Source organism: Kryptolebias marmoratus, linkage group LG6 (assembly GCF_001649575.2).
Source record: "Kryptolebias marmoratus isolate JLee-2015 linkage group LG6, ASM164957v2, whole genome shotgun sequence".
Taxonomy (NCBI): Eukaryota; Metazoa; Chordata; class Actinopteri; order Cyprinodontiformes; family Rivulidae; genus Kryptolebias; species Kryptolebias marmoratus.
The window spans coordinates 11,137,506-11,156,742 of NC_051435.1; the positions used below are offsets into that span (position 1 = coordinate 11,137,506).

A 19,237-nucleotide genomic window follows, 5' to 3' on the forward strand; every position below is an offset into this window, starting at 1 on the left:
GTTTCTAGGCAACGCTGAAAGAGTTGGAGCAAGATGGCGACAACACAACGGCCAAAGCAATAATTTAAGTCTTATCTTTAAAAAAAACAGCACTAAAGGCGAGTACTGTTTAATTTGTAGGAGTTATATTAACGCGGCTCGGTGTGTGAACCCAAAGCGTTTTGTAGCCAAGATGGAGGACGAAGACACTGCACTGGTAAGCGAGCTTACAGGCTCCACAAGAAAACAATTATGATTACAAGCTGCACACGCTTTAAGGGCAAAGAAGACACCTAGTTTGTTATTATAAATGGAGCGTAGTTTGTAGGCGTCCCGGAAGGTTTAGCAATAATAACAACATGACAAGAATAAAGGGTAACATTATCCTTGAAGTGCTTGGTGTCACTCGGTGGTTATAAGGCAACTGTACACTTTTCATGTTTATTTTTTCACAGGCTTTGCTCAAGTACTACTGCTATGAAAAGTACTTTAACCACGCTGTAAACGCTGCCTCGGCCGCTCAAATAAAACACGGCAGGGATCCGATCTATATTTTCTTCCACGCCTATGGGAATCTTTTGCAAGGTTAGTTTGATTCAAGAAATGGACTGCAATCAGGCACGACTCAAGGAACCAAATGTCATTCAGCCAACTTTGTGTCCCTTTTATTTCAGATCAAACCCAAGAAGCCATAGCAGAACTGGACACAATAAAAGATGATAGAGAGCTGTCTCTTTGTGCATTAATGGCCCTTGTTTATGCAGAGAAAAGAAAACCCAACCCAGGTAAACAAGCATAGTCTTTGTATTCATTCTGTTCTTTTTGTCCCCCTCATTTATATGTACTGGACATATTAGTTGTCAGTTTTTGACATATTTTTGCATTCACAGATCGAGATGTTATTCAAGAACTCGACGCAAAGATTAAAGAGGATCGTAAAAGTGCCCCTCCCAAGAGTCTGTATCATGCTGGGACATTTCTCTGGCTCTTAGGGCGAAACGATAAAGCTAAGGAGTACACAGAGAGGATGATCAAACTCTCCAACGGCTCTAGAGAAGTGAGATTTTTATTTTCCAAATCATTATGAATTTTTTTTTTTTTTACAACACTTGTAATACAAGTCTGCACATGGAATGATGAAATGCGTTGTTTTCCTTTTTTTACTTTTGCTAAATCTGCGCTGATTTTTGTTGTTTAGGGCATGATCCTAAAAGCTTGGATAGAGGTTACTTCCGGGAAAGATGCCTACGCCAGAAAGGCTGGGAAGTACTTTGATGAGGGCCTGAAAGAGAGAGCAGATGTTTTTGCTCTAATGGGAAAGGTGACTTGGGAAATACACATCTCACTTAAAAAGCCTCCCTCATTCAGAATTACAAATGTTATGATGCAATAATTCACTGTGTTCTCCACTTATTTCACAGCAGCTCTCATATCTTTCAGTAACTCAGTCATTGTTGTAATTTTTCTTTTTGCATTAGTCTAGTATTTGCATGTGTCACACAAGCCTGCCTTTTCAAAATATGAGATGTTCTCTAAAATTTATGAAAGAAAACAATATGGCAGCAGAGGTGAAAGGTGAGACCAGCTATGTTGTATGGTGACAAGGACGGATAGGATTAGGAATGAGGACATCAGAGGTACAGCACAGGTTGGACGATTGGGAGATAAAGTTAGAGAGGCCAGGCTGAGATGGTTTGGACATGTGCAGAGGAGGGACAGTGGGTATATTGGTAGAAGGATGTTACAGATGCAGCTGTCAGGAAAGAGACAAAGAGGAGATATATGGATGCAGTTAGAGAGGACATGGAGGGAGTTGAAGTGAGGACAGAGTTGGATGGAGGAGGATGACTCTCTGTGGTGACCCCTGAAAAGGGAACAGCCGAAAGAGAGTATAGCTTCATCTGTTGTTTGCAGTTTGATATTTAAATGTCTCATGTTCATGCTGTTTTCAAGTTGTTGCAGGTCTGCTTTAATATTGTTTTTCTTTCATCCTAGGCACAATACTTTGAATATCGTCAGAACTACTCTGGAGCATTAGAAATCATTAACCAAGTTATAGCGAGTTTTTCTGGGTTCTTACCAGCTCTTATCAAGAAAATGAAACTGCTGCTAAGCCTTCAAGATTGGGACCAAACTGTAGATGCAGCACACAGGTAAATATTATGACAATTCAGAACTATTTAACAAATTATACACAAACTTGCACTCTGCAGCAGCTTATTTAAGTTTACCTCCCTCTATTGACAAAATCTTAAAAATAGTAATATTTTTAGTGACATCAGAAGATGCCAAAACATTTATATTCAGCACCATGCATAGAAATCAAGGTGTAAATTGACTAAATCATTATTTTTTTTCCTGCTCCTTTGTACCCCAGTTGGTTCCAGGCAACATAAAAAGCTTTTTTTAGCCAAAGTCTTTGAATCACACATAGTTTGAAAGAGTTATATTCCAGGTTTTCTAAGCAGGAAGACGAGCAATTTTTGAATTTGCACCAAGTTCAGGGCCTCCATGGCGCCCTCTCTATGATGTTTTGAACTAGACTGGGAAGCATGCAGCTAACTGTATTCCTTTCATCATCTTTCATCTTCTCACTTCTTTGTAGTTCTAATAGTATTTGTCTGTCAGTTTAACATAGTACTGCAGGAGTATCAGATATTCTGATGCTAACAATAAAGGAATCCTAGCTTATTAAGTGTTGGGGGTGGACTTTGTTCACACCACCTTGTGTCATGTTTCAGGCTTTTACAGAAAGATAAAAATAACCTGGAGGCTCTGCAGATGCTGGCTCTTCATTCTCTGTGTAGAGAGGGTGATATTACTGAGGTAATCTTCACACATTTCTCCATGTTCTTTCTTTGAATAGTCAAAAATCAGCATGGTTTTGTATACAGTGTATAATTTGACAATTGTAGGTTTAAGATGCTCATTGGTTTTCACAATCTGTCTTTATATCACCCCCACCAACAGGCAGTGAAGCAGATTTCAAACCTCATAAGCAGCTTGGAGATTCTGGAGCCGCACAACCCTGAACTTTTCTACAGAATGTCTGTCGCCTTCACCCGTGTTGTAAGACCAGTGTTTGTTTGGTTTTTTTGTAAGATTTGTGGAAGTCTGTTTTTTGTACTCTGTGGTAACAGAATTACACTGATGAAACAAAAGAATGAAAACTGAGAAAATACATTGCTGAACATCTTTGACTTGACTTGAGACAATTAAATCACTATAAATTTTCAGCAACTACCCATTAGGTTTAGATTATACTTAATGTTTTGTACAAATTTAATCCAATGGAGCAACATACAAAAGAGAACAGTTGTTACAATTTAAAAAAGTGAAAATTGTTACATTTAGCACAGAGATTCAAACTTTAAACATTTATATCTAAACAACATATTTAGAATAGTGTTTTAGGATCAACAACAACACAATAGCTTAATATAATTGTGTAAATAACTTGTTTGTTTTAAGGTTTGAACTCAAATGTATGATTTATTCTGAAATGACCTTTTCCTTCTGAGACTCTTTTGTTTTGTTTTTGCCTTTGCTCCTAATAACTTCCAGCCTGTTTTGATTTTCCTCTGATTTTGTTCGTTTCTTCTCAGTGTGGACGCAGTGGGGAAGTGATTGAGAAGACGTTCAGAATGGTGGAAAAGGCTTATTCTGTGTCATCAGGGGACCCAGATTTAGCCACAGAATTGGGCTACCAGATGGTACTGCAGGGGAAAACAAGGGAGGCTCTGAAGTGGTACAAGACCGCCATTACTAACAAGGAGAAAACTAGTGTTTCAGCTTTGATTGGTAATATGTTTTGTAATATAAGTGTTTTTTTTTCCTGCAGTTTGCATGATATTTTGAGTCTAAAAATAAAATTTAAAAATGTTCTTTACTCTTTTTTTATTTATTGTTTGTATTTTCAGGTATAGCTCATTGTCAGTTAATTGAGGGACAGCTTGAAGATGCAGAACAACAGGTGGAGTTTCTCACTGAGATTCAACAGTCCATAGGAAAATCAGGGGTAAGGACTTTAGTAGGAATACTCTTGAAGGACAGACCAAAATGAATAGTCTTGTAAATCCTTGAATGACACATTTAGTTGATTTTTTTAAATGGAAATATCGTGCCATGTTTTCTTCTTTGCTCCATTTGTTTTCCTTGGTACTTTATTTCTTATTTTTGCTTCTCTCCTCCTGTCCATTCTCTTTTTTGTTTTCTTCTTTAGGAACTTTTGTACCTACAGGCTGTGCTGGCAGCAAAAAGGCACCGGCCTCAAGCAGAAGTGACCAACCTGCTGAACGACGCCGTGGACACACATTTCTCCTCGCTCCAAGGTCTGCCTCTGGGAGTAGAGTATCTAGAGAAGATGAACCCTGACTTCCTGTTGGAGATTGTCAAAGAGTATCTTGCTCTTTGTCCTGCTAAGGTACAACTAAAAGAAGAATTATTGATGTCTGTTGGGAAACTGAGCATGTGTTAGCACTCAAATCATATATTTGAGATGAGTATCAGCTACTACCATAACAAATTTTAACTCAGTATCTTTGAAATTGACTTAGTTATCGTTACAGTTATAGTTTTTTTTAAAACATTTCTTTGGTTTGTTTATTTTAGCCTCCTTCTCCTGGCCAGCCGCCTGCTCCTCAGCTTCAGCACTGTGCCACATTGTTGGATACCGTGGTCAAAATTGTGCCGGGTCTCCTCCAAGCCATCTTCCTGCTCGCCAAAGTCCGATTTCAGTCGGGTGAGTTAAACTATTCAATTGAACTTATTCGTTTACTTATTCATAGGTAGTACTTTAACTTGCAGTCCTCCTGTGTTCATGCAGGTGACATAGATGCTGCTCAGAACGGTCTGAACCACTGCCTGGACCAGTGTCCATCTCATGCAGAGGCTCATCTGTTAATGGCCCAGATCCATCTGCTGCAGGATAATGTGATACTGTGCAATCAGTCACTCGAACTCTGCCTCAGCCACAACTTTGAGGTAACACTAACGGAAAAAAAAAATCATCCAGTAAAATTACTACAAAATGAAGAGGCTTTCTAGTAGTGACACAGTATATGTGTAGTATGTTAAAAATCAGCAGGGCACAGTATGATTCATTACAAACTGCATTAATTTGAGGCTGAAGTAATTATTATGCATGAACTTTAGTAATTGAGTCTTCTAGAGATGTCATGGAGGTGTTACATGTGAGAATGCAAATGTTCCACTCAGCCTCCTGGTAGTATTTCCATAATATCAGGATGTAAAATATGTGATAATAAAACAGCAAACTTCAGGAAAATTGTACTGTAAGCAAATGTACATGCTGGTTCTAGTTGCTAATTTCCACTGACTTACATGTTTTTTTGGGTTTTTTTTTTTCATTATTCATCAGTGTAGTTTATACAGTTAAAGACTTGCAATATTAATATCAACACAAATGGTTATTGGAGGGAAAACTTCCCATTCCAGCTTGTGTACACACCATATTTTGTACATTTACAGAGGTGTGCTCTCACAGAGCTCTCTAACATAAAAAGTATGTTATTGTTTCATACTGCCTTTCAATTATATTAAATTTAGTATATGTATTTTAAAAGGTTTTCTCATTTTTCAAAATACAAAATTGAAAAATTATGCATTTAAATTTGTCCTCATGTAAGCAGATTATCCAAGATGTACTGTATGTTAAAACTAGTTGCAAGCAGTGCAAAATCTCTGTCCAGCAGACTATAGTGAATGTTAGTTATTGGTTTAAATCTTTAACTATATGAGAGCTACATCTGTGTAACCTTGTATGTATTCATAACTTGTCCATTCCAGATCCGAGACCACCCTTTGTACCACCTGATTAAAGCTCAAGCTAAGAAGAAAAAGGGTGAGCTTGCTGAGGCTATTCAGACATTGCAGATGGCGATGAGTCTTCCAAGTGTCCGTAGAGCGGGATCCTCATCCAAATCAAAGCACAAGAAGACGGACCTGAGCTCTGCTGACTCTGTTTCTGTCTTCTTGGAGTTAGCCGAGGCTCTGTGGCTCAATGGAGAACAGGTAAAATAAGGATTTCTTTTGCCTAAAACAAGTATAACATGATAGTATTTTATCTGAGTTCTCACATATTCCTGACTGTAAAAACAAAAATCTAATTAACCTGATCAACATCTTTCAGCACGAAGCAGTAAAGGTGATGCAGGATGCCATCAACGAGTTCTCGGGAACCCCCGAAGAACTTCGCGTCACCATTGCTAATGCGGACCTGGCTCTGCTGCGTGGTGACACAGAGCTGGCGCTGAGTATGCTGAGAAACATTACCCCCGAGCAGCCCTACTACATCCAAGCCAAAGAGAAAATGGCAGACATATACCTGAAACACAGGCGAGAAAAACTGCTCTATGCGAGCTGCTACAGGTGACCAGTACATTCAGACTCATATGACCCAAGAAAAACAGCTTAAATCTAAGACAAAAGCTACTTATCTGTGTTTGAAATAAACAATTACTGTATGTCGGAAAGTTAAAGATGCATTACCCATCCAATTTACACCCATAGAAAAGTGTCTACATTTGTTGTCTTGTTGGGTCTGTTAGAAAACAAGCTAAAGGCAAATCTCAGGCAGCCTTTTTACACTGGCTGAGAGAAACTGTGATGCAGCTGATTAGTAGGTTGGAGTTACTCAGGACGGGTAACTCACAGAGGATAATGGAAAAAAATGAGTTTATAATCACGTGACGTCAAACTCTTGTCTTTCCTACAGAGAAATGGTGGAGAAGCTGCCCAGCCCTCACACATACCTCCTGCTCGGTGATGCCTACATGAACATCCAGGAGGTGTGTTCGATGTGTGATTCATCTGATGACTTATTTACTTTATCTAATAACATCTGAGCTTTGAACTTTGACTTTATATGTACAATTTTCTTCAATACAAGATTTTTTTTTTTTTTCCATGTTTTTAAAAATAGCTCAGCTTTTTTTTGTTTTTCCACTGGATGGTTACACAACACAAATGGTGTTTTTTACAGAAAACGCTGAACTGCAGTAGATTTAGCCCTGCAAACATAATATCAAGTGATAACAGCCAGCATTTACCTGCAGCTAAGTGACAGACCGCTGGTTTCAGATAAACCATTAAATTAAAACCAGGATGTATTGTCACCATCATGAATTAATGGATGGTAACACAGGCTTCCTGGTGTTGACACATATTTTGGTCGTGACGATGGATAAGATAGCAGCACTCAAAGTCAACGTGAATCACGCCAACCTGACCATCACTAATTGTATTTTTCCCCAACAGCTTGTGCATTAAATCATGCATCAGCTCCTAAGATGTTTACCACATGTTCCCAACTCTTTATAATATTTGCAAATATCAGCAACCAGCTATAAATTGGGACGCTACTGACCATCGTGTGTGTTTATCTTCAGCCAGAGAAAGCCATTGAGATTTACGAACAGGCTCTGGAGAAAAACACCAAAGATGGAGCTTTAGCCAGTAAAATTGGGAAAGCCCTGGTCAAGACTCACAACTACAACAAGGTAGGCCTGTGTTGTCGACTCGTGTAAAAGTTCAACACAATTTACACAGAGATAAATTTGGGTTAAAGGATGTCTGTCATTATCAAACAGGCAATTAATTATTATGAGGTAGCCCTGAAGACTGAGCAACAGAACTTCCTGCGTTATGACCTGGCTGAGCTTCTGATGAAGATGAAACAATACGAGCGCTGTGAGAAAGTCCTTAAGGACGCTCTGACCCCTGAACCAGGTACTATAGACGATGATGATATTAAGGACCAAGCCTCACAAAAGTTAGGATTGGTGACGGCTGATCAAAATCAGTGGCAGAACTGCCACTCTAATGTGTCTAAACTGGTCTTAAATCCCATTTTTTTCTATTTTATACAACTGCTGCAATTAATTCAAATGTAAGAAAAATGCATAAATTTTCCTGAGCCTTCTAAAATGTTTTTTTTTAATATTTATTAAAATTGTAATTTGTTCAATAATTTCTGGAAGTTAGGGGAAAAATATTTTTGGAAGTCTTTAAACTTTTTATTAATTAAAACTATTCCAAACTGGCAGGAAATCAGCCAAATAAGGAGTGAGATTATAGTTCAAAGTGTTTATTTTAATGTCACCAAACTTGTTTGCACAAAAGGTCCTGTTCTTTTGCTTTTTGGAGAAGATTTGAGGCATTTGACCACTAGGGTGTGCTACAATATGCACCTCATTTCCAGTAGCTGGTAGCTGACAAGCTCTTTTTTTTTATTCTAGTAACTGGCAGCCATGTTTTGTGCGTGTTGTCATAGTGGCTTCAACCTGTTAAACAGGTTGGGCCATATTGCTGCTTGCACTTATAATTATGTTAGCTTTGGTTAGAGCTGTCGCCTCCCAGCAAGAAGGTCACAAGATCGCTTCCTGACCTGGGGCCTTTCTGGGTGGAGTGAGCATGTTCTCCCTGTGCACACGTGGGTTTACTCCGGGTACTCTGGTATCTTCCCAAAGACCAAAAACATGCATGTTAGGTTAATTGGTAACTCTAAATTGCCCCTAGGTGAGAGTGTAAATGTTTGTTTGTCTCGTTTGTCTCTGTGTGTCCCTGTGATGGACTTGCGTCCTGTCCAGGGTGTCCCCCGCCTCTCACACAGTGATGGCTGGAGACAGGCTCCAGCTCCCTGCAACCTGGAAAGGAGAAGCGGGTAAAAGAAAATGGATGGATGGACGTTAACTGTGGGTTTCTCTTTTTTCTGTTCAGTAAACGAACTGCCTGCGCTCTCAGAGGAATGTCGTTATCTGGTCCTGTTGGCGAAAATCCAAAATAAAGTTGAAAAAAATGATGAAGCTTTACTTTCTCTGGAAAAAGTAAGTACTTTCTTTTTTTTCTTTGGTACATTAACTAATTTCTGTCCTTTTTTTGTACTAGTCTTTCCAGTGGCAACACTGATCATTTGTTTTTTGTTTTTTTTAAACTAACATTGTTGTGTATTTTGGTCTTCTTCATAGGCACGAAATGTGCAAGCCAAGGTGCTGAAGCTGGTGCAGTTGGAGCAGCCCGATGCTGTTCCTGCGCAGAAGCAACTTGCTGCTGAGATCTGTGCTGAGATCGCCAAACACTACACAAGTCAGAAGGGCTATGAGAGAGCAGTCAAATTCTACAAAGAAGCTCTTGTATATTGTGAGACAGATCGCAAGGTCTGTGCAGCTGAATCAAAACCATTCTGTGTACTTTCCACAGCTGTGGATAACAGACATTTGGTGCTTTTTAGGCTTGTCGCTACGTTTTTAAAATGGTGCGATTTCAGTTGTTAATAGCTTGAGCCTAAAATCTAATTTATTTGCTCAGCGTTATTGTCCATAAACATCATGTGACATGAAGTGTATTCAGATGAATGCGTTCCCTGTTCTTTAGGTGATGCTGGAGTTGGCGCGGTTGTATCTTACTCTAGATGAGACTCATGCATGCCAGGACCAATGCAAGGAAATCCTGAAGAATGAGAAGTTTAATGAAGAAGCAACTCTGGTTTGTTTTATCTCGTAGCCACCACAGGCTTTTGTGTAACCTACACACACACAAAAAAAAACCTTATATATCTATCTATATAAAAATAAATATGTTTGTTTTTAGATGATGGCAGAAATCAATTTTCGGAAGCAAGATTATGACCACGCAGTTTCAAATTTTGCAGACTTCCTAAAGCACAAACCAGGTGCAGTGCATCTCTGTTTTTTTTTCCAGTGTCAAACAGAAATGATGATTTGAAGCAATTCTCAAAAATAAATCACACTTGTTTGATTTCAGACAACTACCCAACTCTGTCACGGTTTATTGATTTGTCGAGGAGGGCCGGCAAGTTAGAAGAAGTACCAAAATCTCTTTTAGACGCTGAAAAACATTCTTCCAGGACTAAATTTGACCCAGGGTTTAACTACTGCAAAGGGCTTTATCTTTGGTAAGTGGCAGTGCTGTCTAAGATTAGGGTCATTCTTCTTCTTTCAAACCTTGTGGCTAAATTTTTGCTTCCTGCTCAGGTACACGGGAGAGCCTAATGATGCTCTTCGGCACTTTAATAAGGCTCGGAAAGACAACGACTGGGGACAAAATGCTGTGTACAACATGATTGAAATCTACCTAAATCCTGACAACAATACAATCGGAGGAGAAGTGTTTGAGAATTTAGATGGTGAAATTGGGTGAGAGTTGACCTAACAAAGCAGGTTCCTCGATTACCTCGTAGGCTTTATTTTATTAATACTGACGGGTTTGCTTTTTGTCTCGCCTCAGCAATTCCACAGAAAAGCAGGAGTCAGAGCAGCTTGCTGTGAGGACAGCGGAGAAGCTGCTCAAGGAGATAAAGCCTCAGACGCCGGGCGGACACGTACAACTCCGCATCCTGGAGAACTACTGCTTGCTCGCTACTAAACAGAAGGCCAACATCGAGAAAGCCCTTGGTGTTTTCACAGAGATCGCAAACAATGAGGTGAGTAAACTCCAGATGGTGCACATTGAGTTGCATCCCTCTCTCTTGTGTAAATGTACCCACACTAGGAGCTCTGCATTATTTCTGACTCTATCCTTATTGTCAGTCAGTTTCATTCGGTCATAAACTGCCCATTCAGGCTGAATTTGTACATTACCGATGTGGCGTTGTCATAGTCATCCTGTCTCTCCGGTTCAATTCAGAAAGACCACGTACCCGCTTTGTTGGCCATGGCCACCGCTTACATGATGCTCAAACAAACTCCCAGAGCCAGGAACCAGCTCAAACGCATTGCGAAGATGAACTGGAACACTGCAGACGCCGATGAGTTTGAGAAGAGCTGGCTCCTCCTGGCAGATATATACATCCATTCAGGGAAGTATGACATGGCAGGGGACCTCCTAAAAAGATGTCTCAATCATAACAAGGTCAGCCTGAGCATGCTGTTACCCCTCAAATATAACATCAAGACAACCTAGATCACTAACCTGCATACATCCTTTTTTTTCTGGCGGTTGTGTGCCTTTTAAAGTCTGAAACCCTAATCTGAGCATGTTGCTGTACTTTTCCCCAGTCGTGCTGCAAAGCTTATGAATATCAGGGCTACATAATGGAAAAAGACCAGGCGTTCCGTGATGCAGCTCTCAGCTATGAACTGGCTTGGAAATATGGAAATTGGACTAACCCAACCATTGGTATGACAAGCAAAATCAGATGTCCACTTTTTTATATAGTTTCAAACAAGCTGTATCCCTAACATCCTGGTGTGTGCTTTTCATTCAGGATACAAGCTCGCGTTCAACTACTTAAAAGCGAAGAGGCACGTCGACGCCATAGACGTGTGCCATAAGGTGAGACATCCGAACGTTTACAGCTTTATGTCTTCAGCGTGGTTTTGTGATTGGAATCGGCTTTATGTCTGTCCACAGGTACTTGCTGCATATCCAAATTATCCCAAAATGAGAAAGGAGATCCTGGACAAAGCCCGGGCTGCCTTAAGATCTTAATGTCGGACACATGTGCGTGCGCGTAAGGGAGCGGGGGAGTTTTATTGTTTGAATTTTTACTGTCAGATTGAAAATGTACAGTTATTTAATTGTATGGGTCTTATTTCTCATACATATTTCTATACTTTCATGAGCTGGTTGCTGGCAGTCCAAGGAGAAAACCCAGAGCTGAGACTCTGAGACAAGCTTGTAGACATAAAACAGCTACATAAATGTTTTTGCAGTGTAAATTAAGAGGACCTTATAGGAGGGACGCTTTCTTTTAAATGTACCTTTCATAATTCTACATAAGGCATTCACATCATTATTAGTAATGTTTTCATGTAATTAATGTTTGTCTGTCTGTGTAAATAAATAAAGTTATTTGGACAAAAAGCTGTGAAATTTTGGGCAGATTTTTTTCTTTTTTTTGCTTGTTAATGATTACATGTGTGCCCTCCTGACTGAGGATGGACACGCCGTGTCCTCGCAGACAGTTGGGGACGTGCCAGCAGCGCTCAGCGGGACACAGGGGGCATTTTAATGGACATAATAAACTGGCTGCCTGCGACGGGGGGACACGGTCCCTGCGGATGGAGGAGACAACGTGCGAGTCGGAGACAGAGAGACAGCGACTCCAAATCAGGCTCGCCGCGGGTGGAGTCCACTTCTCGGCTCTTTGTGGGCTTTATCCGCAGGGGGGGTGTTTGAATGGATTATCCAAGAAACGGGGAGCGACGGTGAGTGTCAGCTTGCTTTCTTTCTTTCTCTCCCAACTTTCATCCGAGAAGCTCAAGCCGCTCCACACAGCGCTCGAAACTTTGGCGTCTTTTCTTATTTTTTTTTATTTTATTTTTCATGGTAATGTGACTTTTTCAGTGTTAAACAGCTCCCCGTTCATTAAGGATGTGGTGCGGTGTGTGGCGTTCCTCCGTTATCTGTAACCCAGCAACTGTCCCAGTGAATGACCAGCTGAGCAAATCCTGACACCAACTCCGAGGAGACCAGCAAGCTGTTAGTCCTCACAACGAAACTCAACTTTGCCGTGTTTATCAACAGGTTCGGCTGAAACATTTGGTTTATCTTGGGAAAAAAAAAATTAAAAAGGGTGTTGCATTTTGTCGTCTCATCCTCGTGCACTTTCTCGTTTGCGTTCCAGGTATGGATTCCGACTCCTCCGAGACGCGGGGCCACTCAGTGCGCATGCGCGTCGGCGTGTCGCCGCCTTCTACCTGAGAGGAGCGCACCTGGATCCAACAAAACGGAAGTTTAGTTCCGTGCAGTCAGAGGGGGGGGAGTCTTTTTTTTTAATCTTTTGGTCTCGTCGATTAGCTCTGCCGTTCTGCTTATTGGAGCTGAAGCAACAGACAAAAAGGAAATGAAAGCAGGACGATGTTGTTCGTAGGATTTTGTGAAAACACTTAAAGGACAGCCAGGCTGAAGCCGTGGCTCATCAACTCATGGTACGTGCTTTTTGTTGTAATCTGATGGAATGTAGAGCCGAGGTTGTGTGCTGAAGCTAAACACTTATCAATCACATTGTGTATCACAATGCTTTCTTAAAATGTTCTCAAACTTTACTTTTTTAAAACTCCATGTTTGTAAATGTTTGTTGCAGCTGAATCTCCGTCCAAAGACAGCCTCCTCTCCATTCTCGAAGAATGACAACTCTTCGCAGAGTTCTCCGTAGAAGACTGCACCCGTATGTGCTGGCGATAGTGGCCCTGGTGTTTGTGACATTTGTGTTCTTCATACAATGGGAAGTTGGGAGCCAAAGCCAGCAGGAGGACCCCTGGCTGAAGGGGATGGCGGTGAAGCGGGACAACATGCTGGGCTTGGTGATGGGAGCTGTCAATAACTTTAGGGATGCAGTGCCAAAGATGCAGATCAAAGCCCCTGTGAGGCAGCGGGGTGAAGCAGGCGGTGCCTCCTGCCTGCCGGGTCACTACACCGCCGCCGAGCTCAGGCCGGCCCTGGAGAGGCCGTTACAGAGCCCGCTCGCTCCCGGAGCTGCCGGGAAACCTTTCCACACCAACTCCCTGAGCCCCGAAGAGCAGAAGGAGAAGGACAGGGGTGAAGAGAAGCACTGCTTTAACGTTTACGCGAGTGACCGCATCTCTTTAAGCAGAGACCTGGGAGGAGACACAAGACCGCCGGAGTACGTGTGAACATCATTCCTTCTAAATCTTCATAAATCTGTCTCCTCTGAGCCAAGAGATCACCCTGTTTGGGTTTTTTGTTCTCCTTTCGAGTACATGCAGTCGTCCACAATGTAATTTGGAAGCTCACTCTGAAAATTATCCACGTTTTATTGTAATGTAGATAGGGTAATTCGACATGACAGTCTAACCCAAACGAATTTCTCTTGTATGCCTTTTTACAACAGATGAAAATGTCAGGGAGAAACCGCAGCCATGATTATAGTGACTGAGACTTTGTTTCGGCATGCCTGCTGAATTACCGTGACCAAATTCAGACAGAAGCACAGATTTCTGACATCCGAGTCCATCGAAGCTTGATGACTTTTTGTATTTGCTGCACGAGTTAGAGCCGATGTGTGTCCAGGCGCTGGGTGAGCCGTTAAATCTCCCCCCACTCCCAACGCGGCAGGTATTTTTAAAGGTTGCCACATATGCAGTGTCCCAGCCGAAACTGACTCTCCACCAGGGAGAGAGCCTGCAGATGTAATAACCAGACACCTCAGAGAAACTATGCAGGGCAGTCAGGTATTTGTTTTCTGTTCTTCTCAATGCAGATGTATCGAGCAAACCTTCAAGAGATGCCCCCCCCTGCCCACCACCAGTGTGATAATTGTGTTTCACAATGAAGCTTGGAGCACTCTGCTTAGGACAGTATACAGCGTCCTCCACACCTCCCCGGCCATTCTCCTCAAGGAGATCATCCTGGTGGACGACGCTAGCAAGGACGGTAAAAACTCAAAGAGGGTCCTTCGAGACCGCTCGGATCTCACTTTTCAGGCTTGATTACATGCGGCATGCTGGGTGGGCAGCTCTAAGAGGAGCTTCAGGCTCCTTTAGTGGCATCAGAAGTGGGTAACAAATGGCCTCGTGAGTACTTTCCATAATGGTATTAGACACGAGCGAGCTTAAAATGAGTTGATGCTTGTGAGTGGGTCAAATGTTGGAAAGGAAACAAAAAAAGGACCGAGTTTTAGGGAATGCGGTACATTTGACATTTAAAACTCAGGTATTTGTTGGAAGTATGCCGCAAACGGAGTACAACTGAGTCTTTTTTTTGTTTTTTTTTTCCCCCCAGGCTAAAGACTTCTAAATGTTTAATGAATATCCCATGCTTTCAGATGTTTTGAAGGATGAGCTGGATGTGTATTTGAAGAGGCTGAGCATTGTGCGAGTAGTTCGCCAGCGAGAAAGGAAGGGCCTCATAACCGCTCGGCTGCTCGGTGCCTCTGTGGCCACCGGTGATACGCTCACCTTTCTCGACGCTCATTGTGAGTCAATGCCACTGACATTACTCATGCTTTTTTTAAAAAATTGTACACACCCTTACTTACACACCCACAATTGTATAAGGCAGTGTTTACTTTTCTGAAAAGCTAAGGCATAAGGCAAACGGTTATTAAGAATAAAAGTGTGATTCAGTGTCCTTGTGTGTGCGTATCAACAGGTGAATGCTTTAATGGATGGTTGGAGCCTCTGCTGGCAAGGATAGCTGAAAACTACACTGCTGTAGTGAGTCCTGATATAACCACTATTGATCTCAACACGTTTGAGTTTATAAAGCCGTCCCCGTACGGACAGAACCACAATCGGGGGAACTTTGACTGGGGTCTATCTTTTGGATGGGAGCCTCTACCAGATTATGAGAAACAATTAAGGAAGGATGAAACATATCCCATTAAGTAAGTATCAAAATAAAATATATAATATGTTTAATTTTTGTTAAACGTTTAAAATGAGTAATGAAATTAATGTTTTGCAGGACTCCCACATTTGCCGGTGGCCTCTTTTCCATCTCAAAAGATTATTTCTATGACATTGGAAGCTACGATGAAAAGATGGAAATCTGGGGAGGTGAAAATATTGAAATGTCGTTTAGGGTAAGACATCAATTTGTCATCCTGTGCAGCACTTCTGGGATTTAGCGCCGAACCTTCTCGCCCTTGGTAGTTTTTCTGGTATCCGGATCTCCTCGTGGGTGTGCCTAACTGCGCGTCACTGCGCGTCTGTTTCTGCCGGCTCCCTCTAACCTGCAGGTGTGGCAGTGCGGGGGACAGCTGGAGATCCTCCCGTGCTCCATTGTTGGTCACGTTTTCCGTACTAAAAGCCCCCACACCTTCCCTAAGGGCACGCAGGTTATTGCTCGAAACCAGGTACGATTGGCCGAGGTGTGGATGGACGAGTACAAGGAGATCTTTTACCGCCGCAACCAGCAAGCTGCCCAAATTGCAAAAGATGTAAGCAACGCTTCCAACTCTAATCTGCTTCTTAAGCTGTATCAGTTTAATTTATTTGTTTCAAAGAAGCAACAAATTGCTCTGAGGCTTTGTCTTTCATTTTACTCAGGGCTGTAAATAAGTGTTTTGAAGGCTACTTATTATCTCCCTCTTTAGGCAAGCTCAAGCAAATCCAGCTCCAGCTCACAACAAACATTAGGTCTGATTATGAGTTACTTAACTTGCTCTGCAGGGAAAAGCACACACTCTTCAGGAGAACAATTTACCATTGTAATACTCTGCGTAATCTCTGAAGAAATTAAACACATCCTTCAAAATGGGGAGACGTAGATGAGCTGTCAAAGGATGGTAGCTATTAACCAACAAAGAAACGCTCTGAAGGAAGTCAGCTCTGGTAAATGACAGCTGCTCAGCGTTCGCCAACGTGCGGCCTCATAGGGGTCATAAACACCTCCCTCAGGGCTGGTGCCTCACTGAAGAGGCCAAGCCCGTCTAACTGGTTTCAGACGGAGACGCTGCCGTCCACAGCTTCACCGGTTCTGCTGCTGGGGCTGTCGGTACACATTTATGTGAGCAGAATTCTCCTCATTATATAGTAATTAAGGGCTCTCTGTGTTTAAGAGCACAAGTTGCCTCCAGATCCTTTTAAATGTACTTTTACACTTCAGTTTACAAGGAACAGTGATCAAACACTTATCCAGCTAATTAATCAAACAGGTTATTGGAGCAGCGGGATTCTCCTCATTAACATCGGGAATTTTGAGCACTACTGACCGAAGCAATATTATAATCCACACAGCTCTTTCTTTTATTTATTTATATTTTTAGGTGGTTTATTTTCCTCTTGTCAAGTGTTTGTTTCCTGTTCTGTCGATGGTTTAGTGTCTCTGTGGTTTGCATCAAATCCAAAATCAGCCTTTCACAATAGACAGTTTATCAGTTTTAGTTTGAATAAAAACATTAATGTTATAAAGAATCCCTGAATTCATTTGGTTTTAAATTACTTTTTTGACTTTTTTTTTGGGTGGGGGTGCACAAATGTTGTCTATTTCTTGGGAGTCAAATTTTTAGCAGGTTTAAAACTGGGAATAAAAATTTGAACAAGATGTTTTTTTTTTTTTTTATTAATTCTTTATTTCCCAGAACTGGCCTTGGCTGTGCTGAATTGAGTGGTTTCTCGTCGTGTTTTGAAATCAAGTCGGCACATCAGAATTTTTCTCAGTTCTTTTTGATGTCATTGTCCTAACAGAAAACCTTTGGAGACATCTCCACGCGCGTGGACCTCAGAGAGCGGCTGCAGTGCAAAAGCTTCTCGTGGTTTTTGAAGAATGTTTATCCAGAAGTCTTCCTGCCTGATCTCAACCCACTCTTTTTTGGCTCAGTAAGCTCACACAACCCACCACGATTTCTCCCCTCTTTTTCCAAACCCCAGAGTTCTGTCTAGTCGCCGTAGGTTTCCACTTTGGGACCTCCTGAGGGTGCGAGGCTGTTCCAATTTAACACCGCTGAAAACACTTCAGAGGCTCAAGTTGTTTGAACAGCTTGCGCTGGATGTTAGTTTTTCATTTTGTTTCCTCTCGTCGCTCTCCTTTTCCCTTCTCTTTTTCTGTAGGTTAAAAATGTGGGCAAAGACTCATGTCTGGATGCTGGGGAGAACAACGAGGGTGGAAAACCGCTGATTATGTACCCGTGTCATGGACAGGGAGGAAACCAGGTCGGAAAGAAAATGTTGCTTCAATCTCTTTTGACAAAATCTGGTGGTTCGCACTTCAGCCACATCACCTGATGGCGCTTTTATTGTTTTTAATTCCTTAGTATTTTGAGTACTCCACACGTCTGGAGATTAGACACAATATTCAGAAGGAGCTGTGTTTGCAAGGCACCGAGGTGGCTGTGAAGCTGGAAGACTGCCAGTACAAAGGCAGGAATACATTAGTAGGAGCCGAACAGAAATGGGAACTGAAGGATGTGAGTTAGCACTTTTTTTCTATTTCCAGTGAACTAATTTGTGATTTCAGATGCCCGTATTATCTTTTTATGTTCATAGGAAAGTAGTAATTTTATTTCTTTCTGTATTTAGAACCAGTTACTCTACTTCCCAGGATGGAACATGTGTCTGACTGCCCGTCACGAGCATCCCTCTTTGGCTCAGTGCAATCCCTCAGACAGTTACCAGCACTGGTCCTTCGTCTAAGTGTGCAAAACACTACCTAACACATGCCTACTGTGTGTGCACCAGCATACTAGGACACAGATATTCTATAATGTATGCAGTGTTTTTTTTTTTTAGATCAGTAACCACATTGAATTTTAATTTATTTTTATACTTGGAAGAACTGAACTACTGCTGCTGGAAAGTCTGGACCTTAGAAGAAACCATCACGTGCCACAGTTACAAGGAAGCAAACAGTTCTTACAGCATTTACGATGCACATTAGACAAGTGCCTCTTTTTACGTTTTACATGTCTTAGTAGCTTCACAATCAAAATATGCAAGATTAAACTTCAGTGAACTTAAAACAAAGTGTGACAAACAAGAGGTTCGAGCTGGTTATGCAAAACTCCTAAATGAGATGCACCAAAGAGACAGAAAGTAAAAAAAAAAAACAAAAGTGATGAGCATTGTCCCATAGAAGTATATTCTCTAAAAAGTAAGATTGTTTATTTGGAACTGTCCAGTGCCTTGGATGTTATGTTTTTTGTTTTGTTTTGTTTTTTAACAGTATTTTCTTGTTTTAGTTTGTGGTCAGGGTATGAAAATGGTGAAGGTTGAGAGATTGCAGCAAACTTCAGTACCTAAAATTAATTTCTGCTTTTTGAGTCTTGTTTAACTGTTTTGAATGTAAGTGAAATTGCTATTTTAATGTCAATTTAGGCAAATTATTTAGACTTAAAAGGAAGGATCAGGTGTTAAAATCAATTAAGTTACTTTTAGTGCAACTTTAACTCGCCTACAAACTTATTTCACTCTTCAAACTCTCTTAGTTGAACCATCTTTAGTTATCATTAAATGATTTACTCCTTGGTGTTTTTAGAAAGAAAGTTAAAAGTATTTCACAAGAAACAAACTTCATTAAATGCCTGAAGCTGTCTCTTTGTTTGCATCTCGTCAAAAGTCCATAATTATATTTCTGGTGATTAGATGACTGTGAAATATTCTGTAACTGGTTAAAGATGAGGTTGGATGTGTTTGTTTTTGTCAAATGCACAATGTTTAGTGTTACAGTGCCATAGTGAGGAGATGTGTTATTTTGAGTACAATAAATTCTGTTGAGTAATTTTACCTTGTTTTACTGATCCCTGCAGTCTGCAGGGGGCGCTCTGCACACAGAAATTGCTTCCCTACTAATTCACATGTTAATTCTACACCAGGTG

General features: G+C 41.2%; 2 protein-coding genes across 2 annotated transcripts; both read left to right on the top strand.

Moving 5' to 3' along the window:
* Nucleotides 1–11,823, top strand: ttc21b (tetratricopeptide repeat domain 21B). Its single transcript, XM_017424403.3, has 29 exons — nt 1–196; nt 435–564; nt 654–764; nt 870–1,036; nt 1,178–1,300; nt 1,975–2,132; nt 2,721–2,805; nt 2,950–3,048; nt 3,585–3,780; nt 3,900–3,997; nt 4,202–4,402; nt 4,591–4,720; nt 4,805–4,962; nt 5,788–6,012; nt 6,131–6,369; nt 6,716–6,788; nt 7,389–7,499; nt 7,590–7,728; nt 8,719–8,825; nt 8,967–9,155; nt 9,373–9,483; nt 9,589–9,670; nt 9,763–9,913; nt 9,993–10,154; nt 10,246–10,441; nt 10,645–10,869; nt 11,016–11,136; nt 11,225–11,292; nt 11,371–11,823. Exons 1-29 carry the CDS (start codon nt 173–175, stop codon nt 11,446–11,448), a joined length of 3,957 nt encoding a protein of 1,318 aa, XP_017279892.1. The 5' UTR covers nt 1–172; the 3' UTR covers nt 11,449–11,823.
* Nucleotides 11,824–12,682: 859 nt separating this feature from the next.
* On the top strand, nt 12,683–19,140 carry galnt3 (UDP-N-acetyl-alpha-D-galactosamine:polypeptide N-acetylgalactosaminyltransferase 3 (GalNAc-T3)). The gene is made up of 11 exons (XM_017424511.3): nt 12,683–12,890; nt 13,046–13,585; nt 14,183–14,355; nt 14,747–14,896; nt 15,073–15,307; nt 15,388–15,505; nt 15,662–15,862; nt 17,112–17,243; nt 17,475–17,576; nt 17,678–17,830; nt 17,943–19,140. Exons 2-11 carry the CDS (start codon nt 13,089–13,091, stop codon nt 18,054–18,056), a joined length of 1,875 nt encoding a protein of 624 aa, XP_017280000.1. The 5' UTR covers nt 12,683–12,890; nt 13,046–13,088; the 3' UTR covers nt 18,057–19,140.
* The last annotated feature ends 97 nt before the right edge of the window (nt 19,141–19,237 follow it).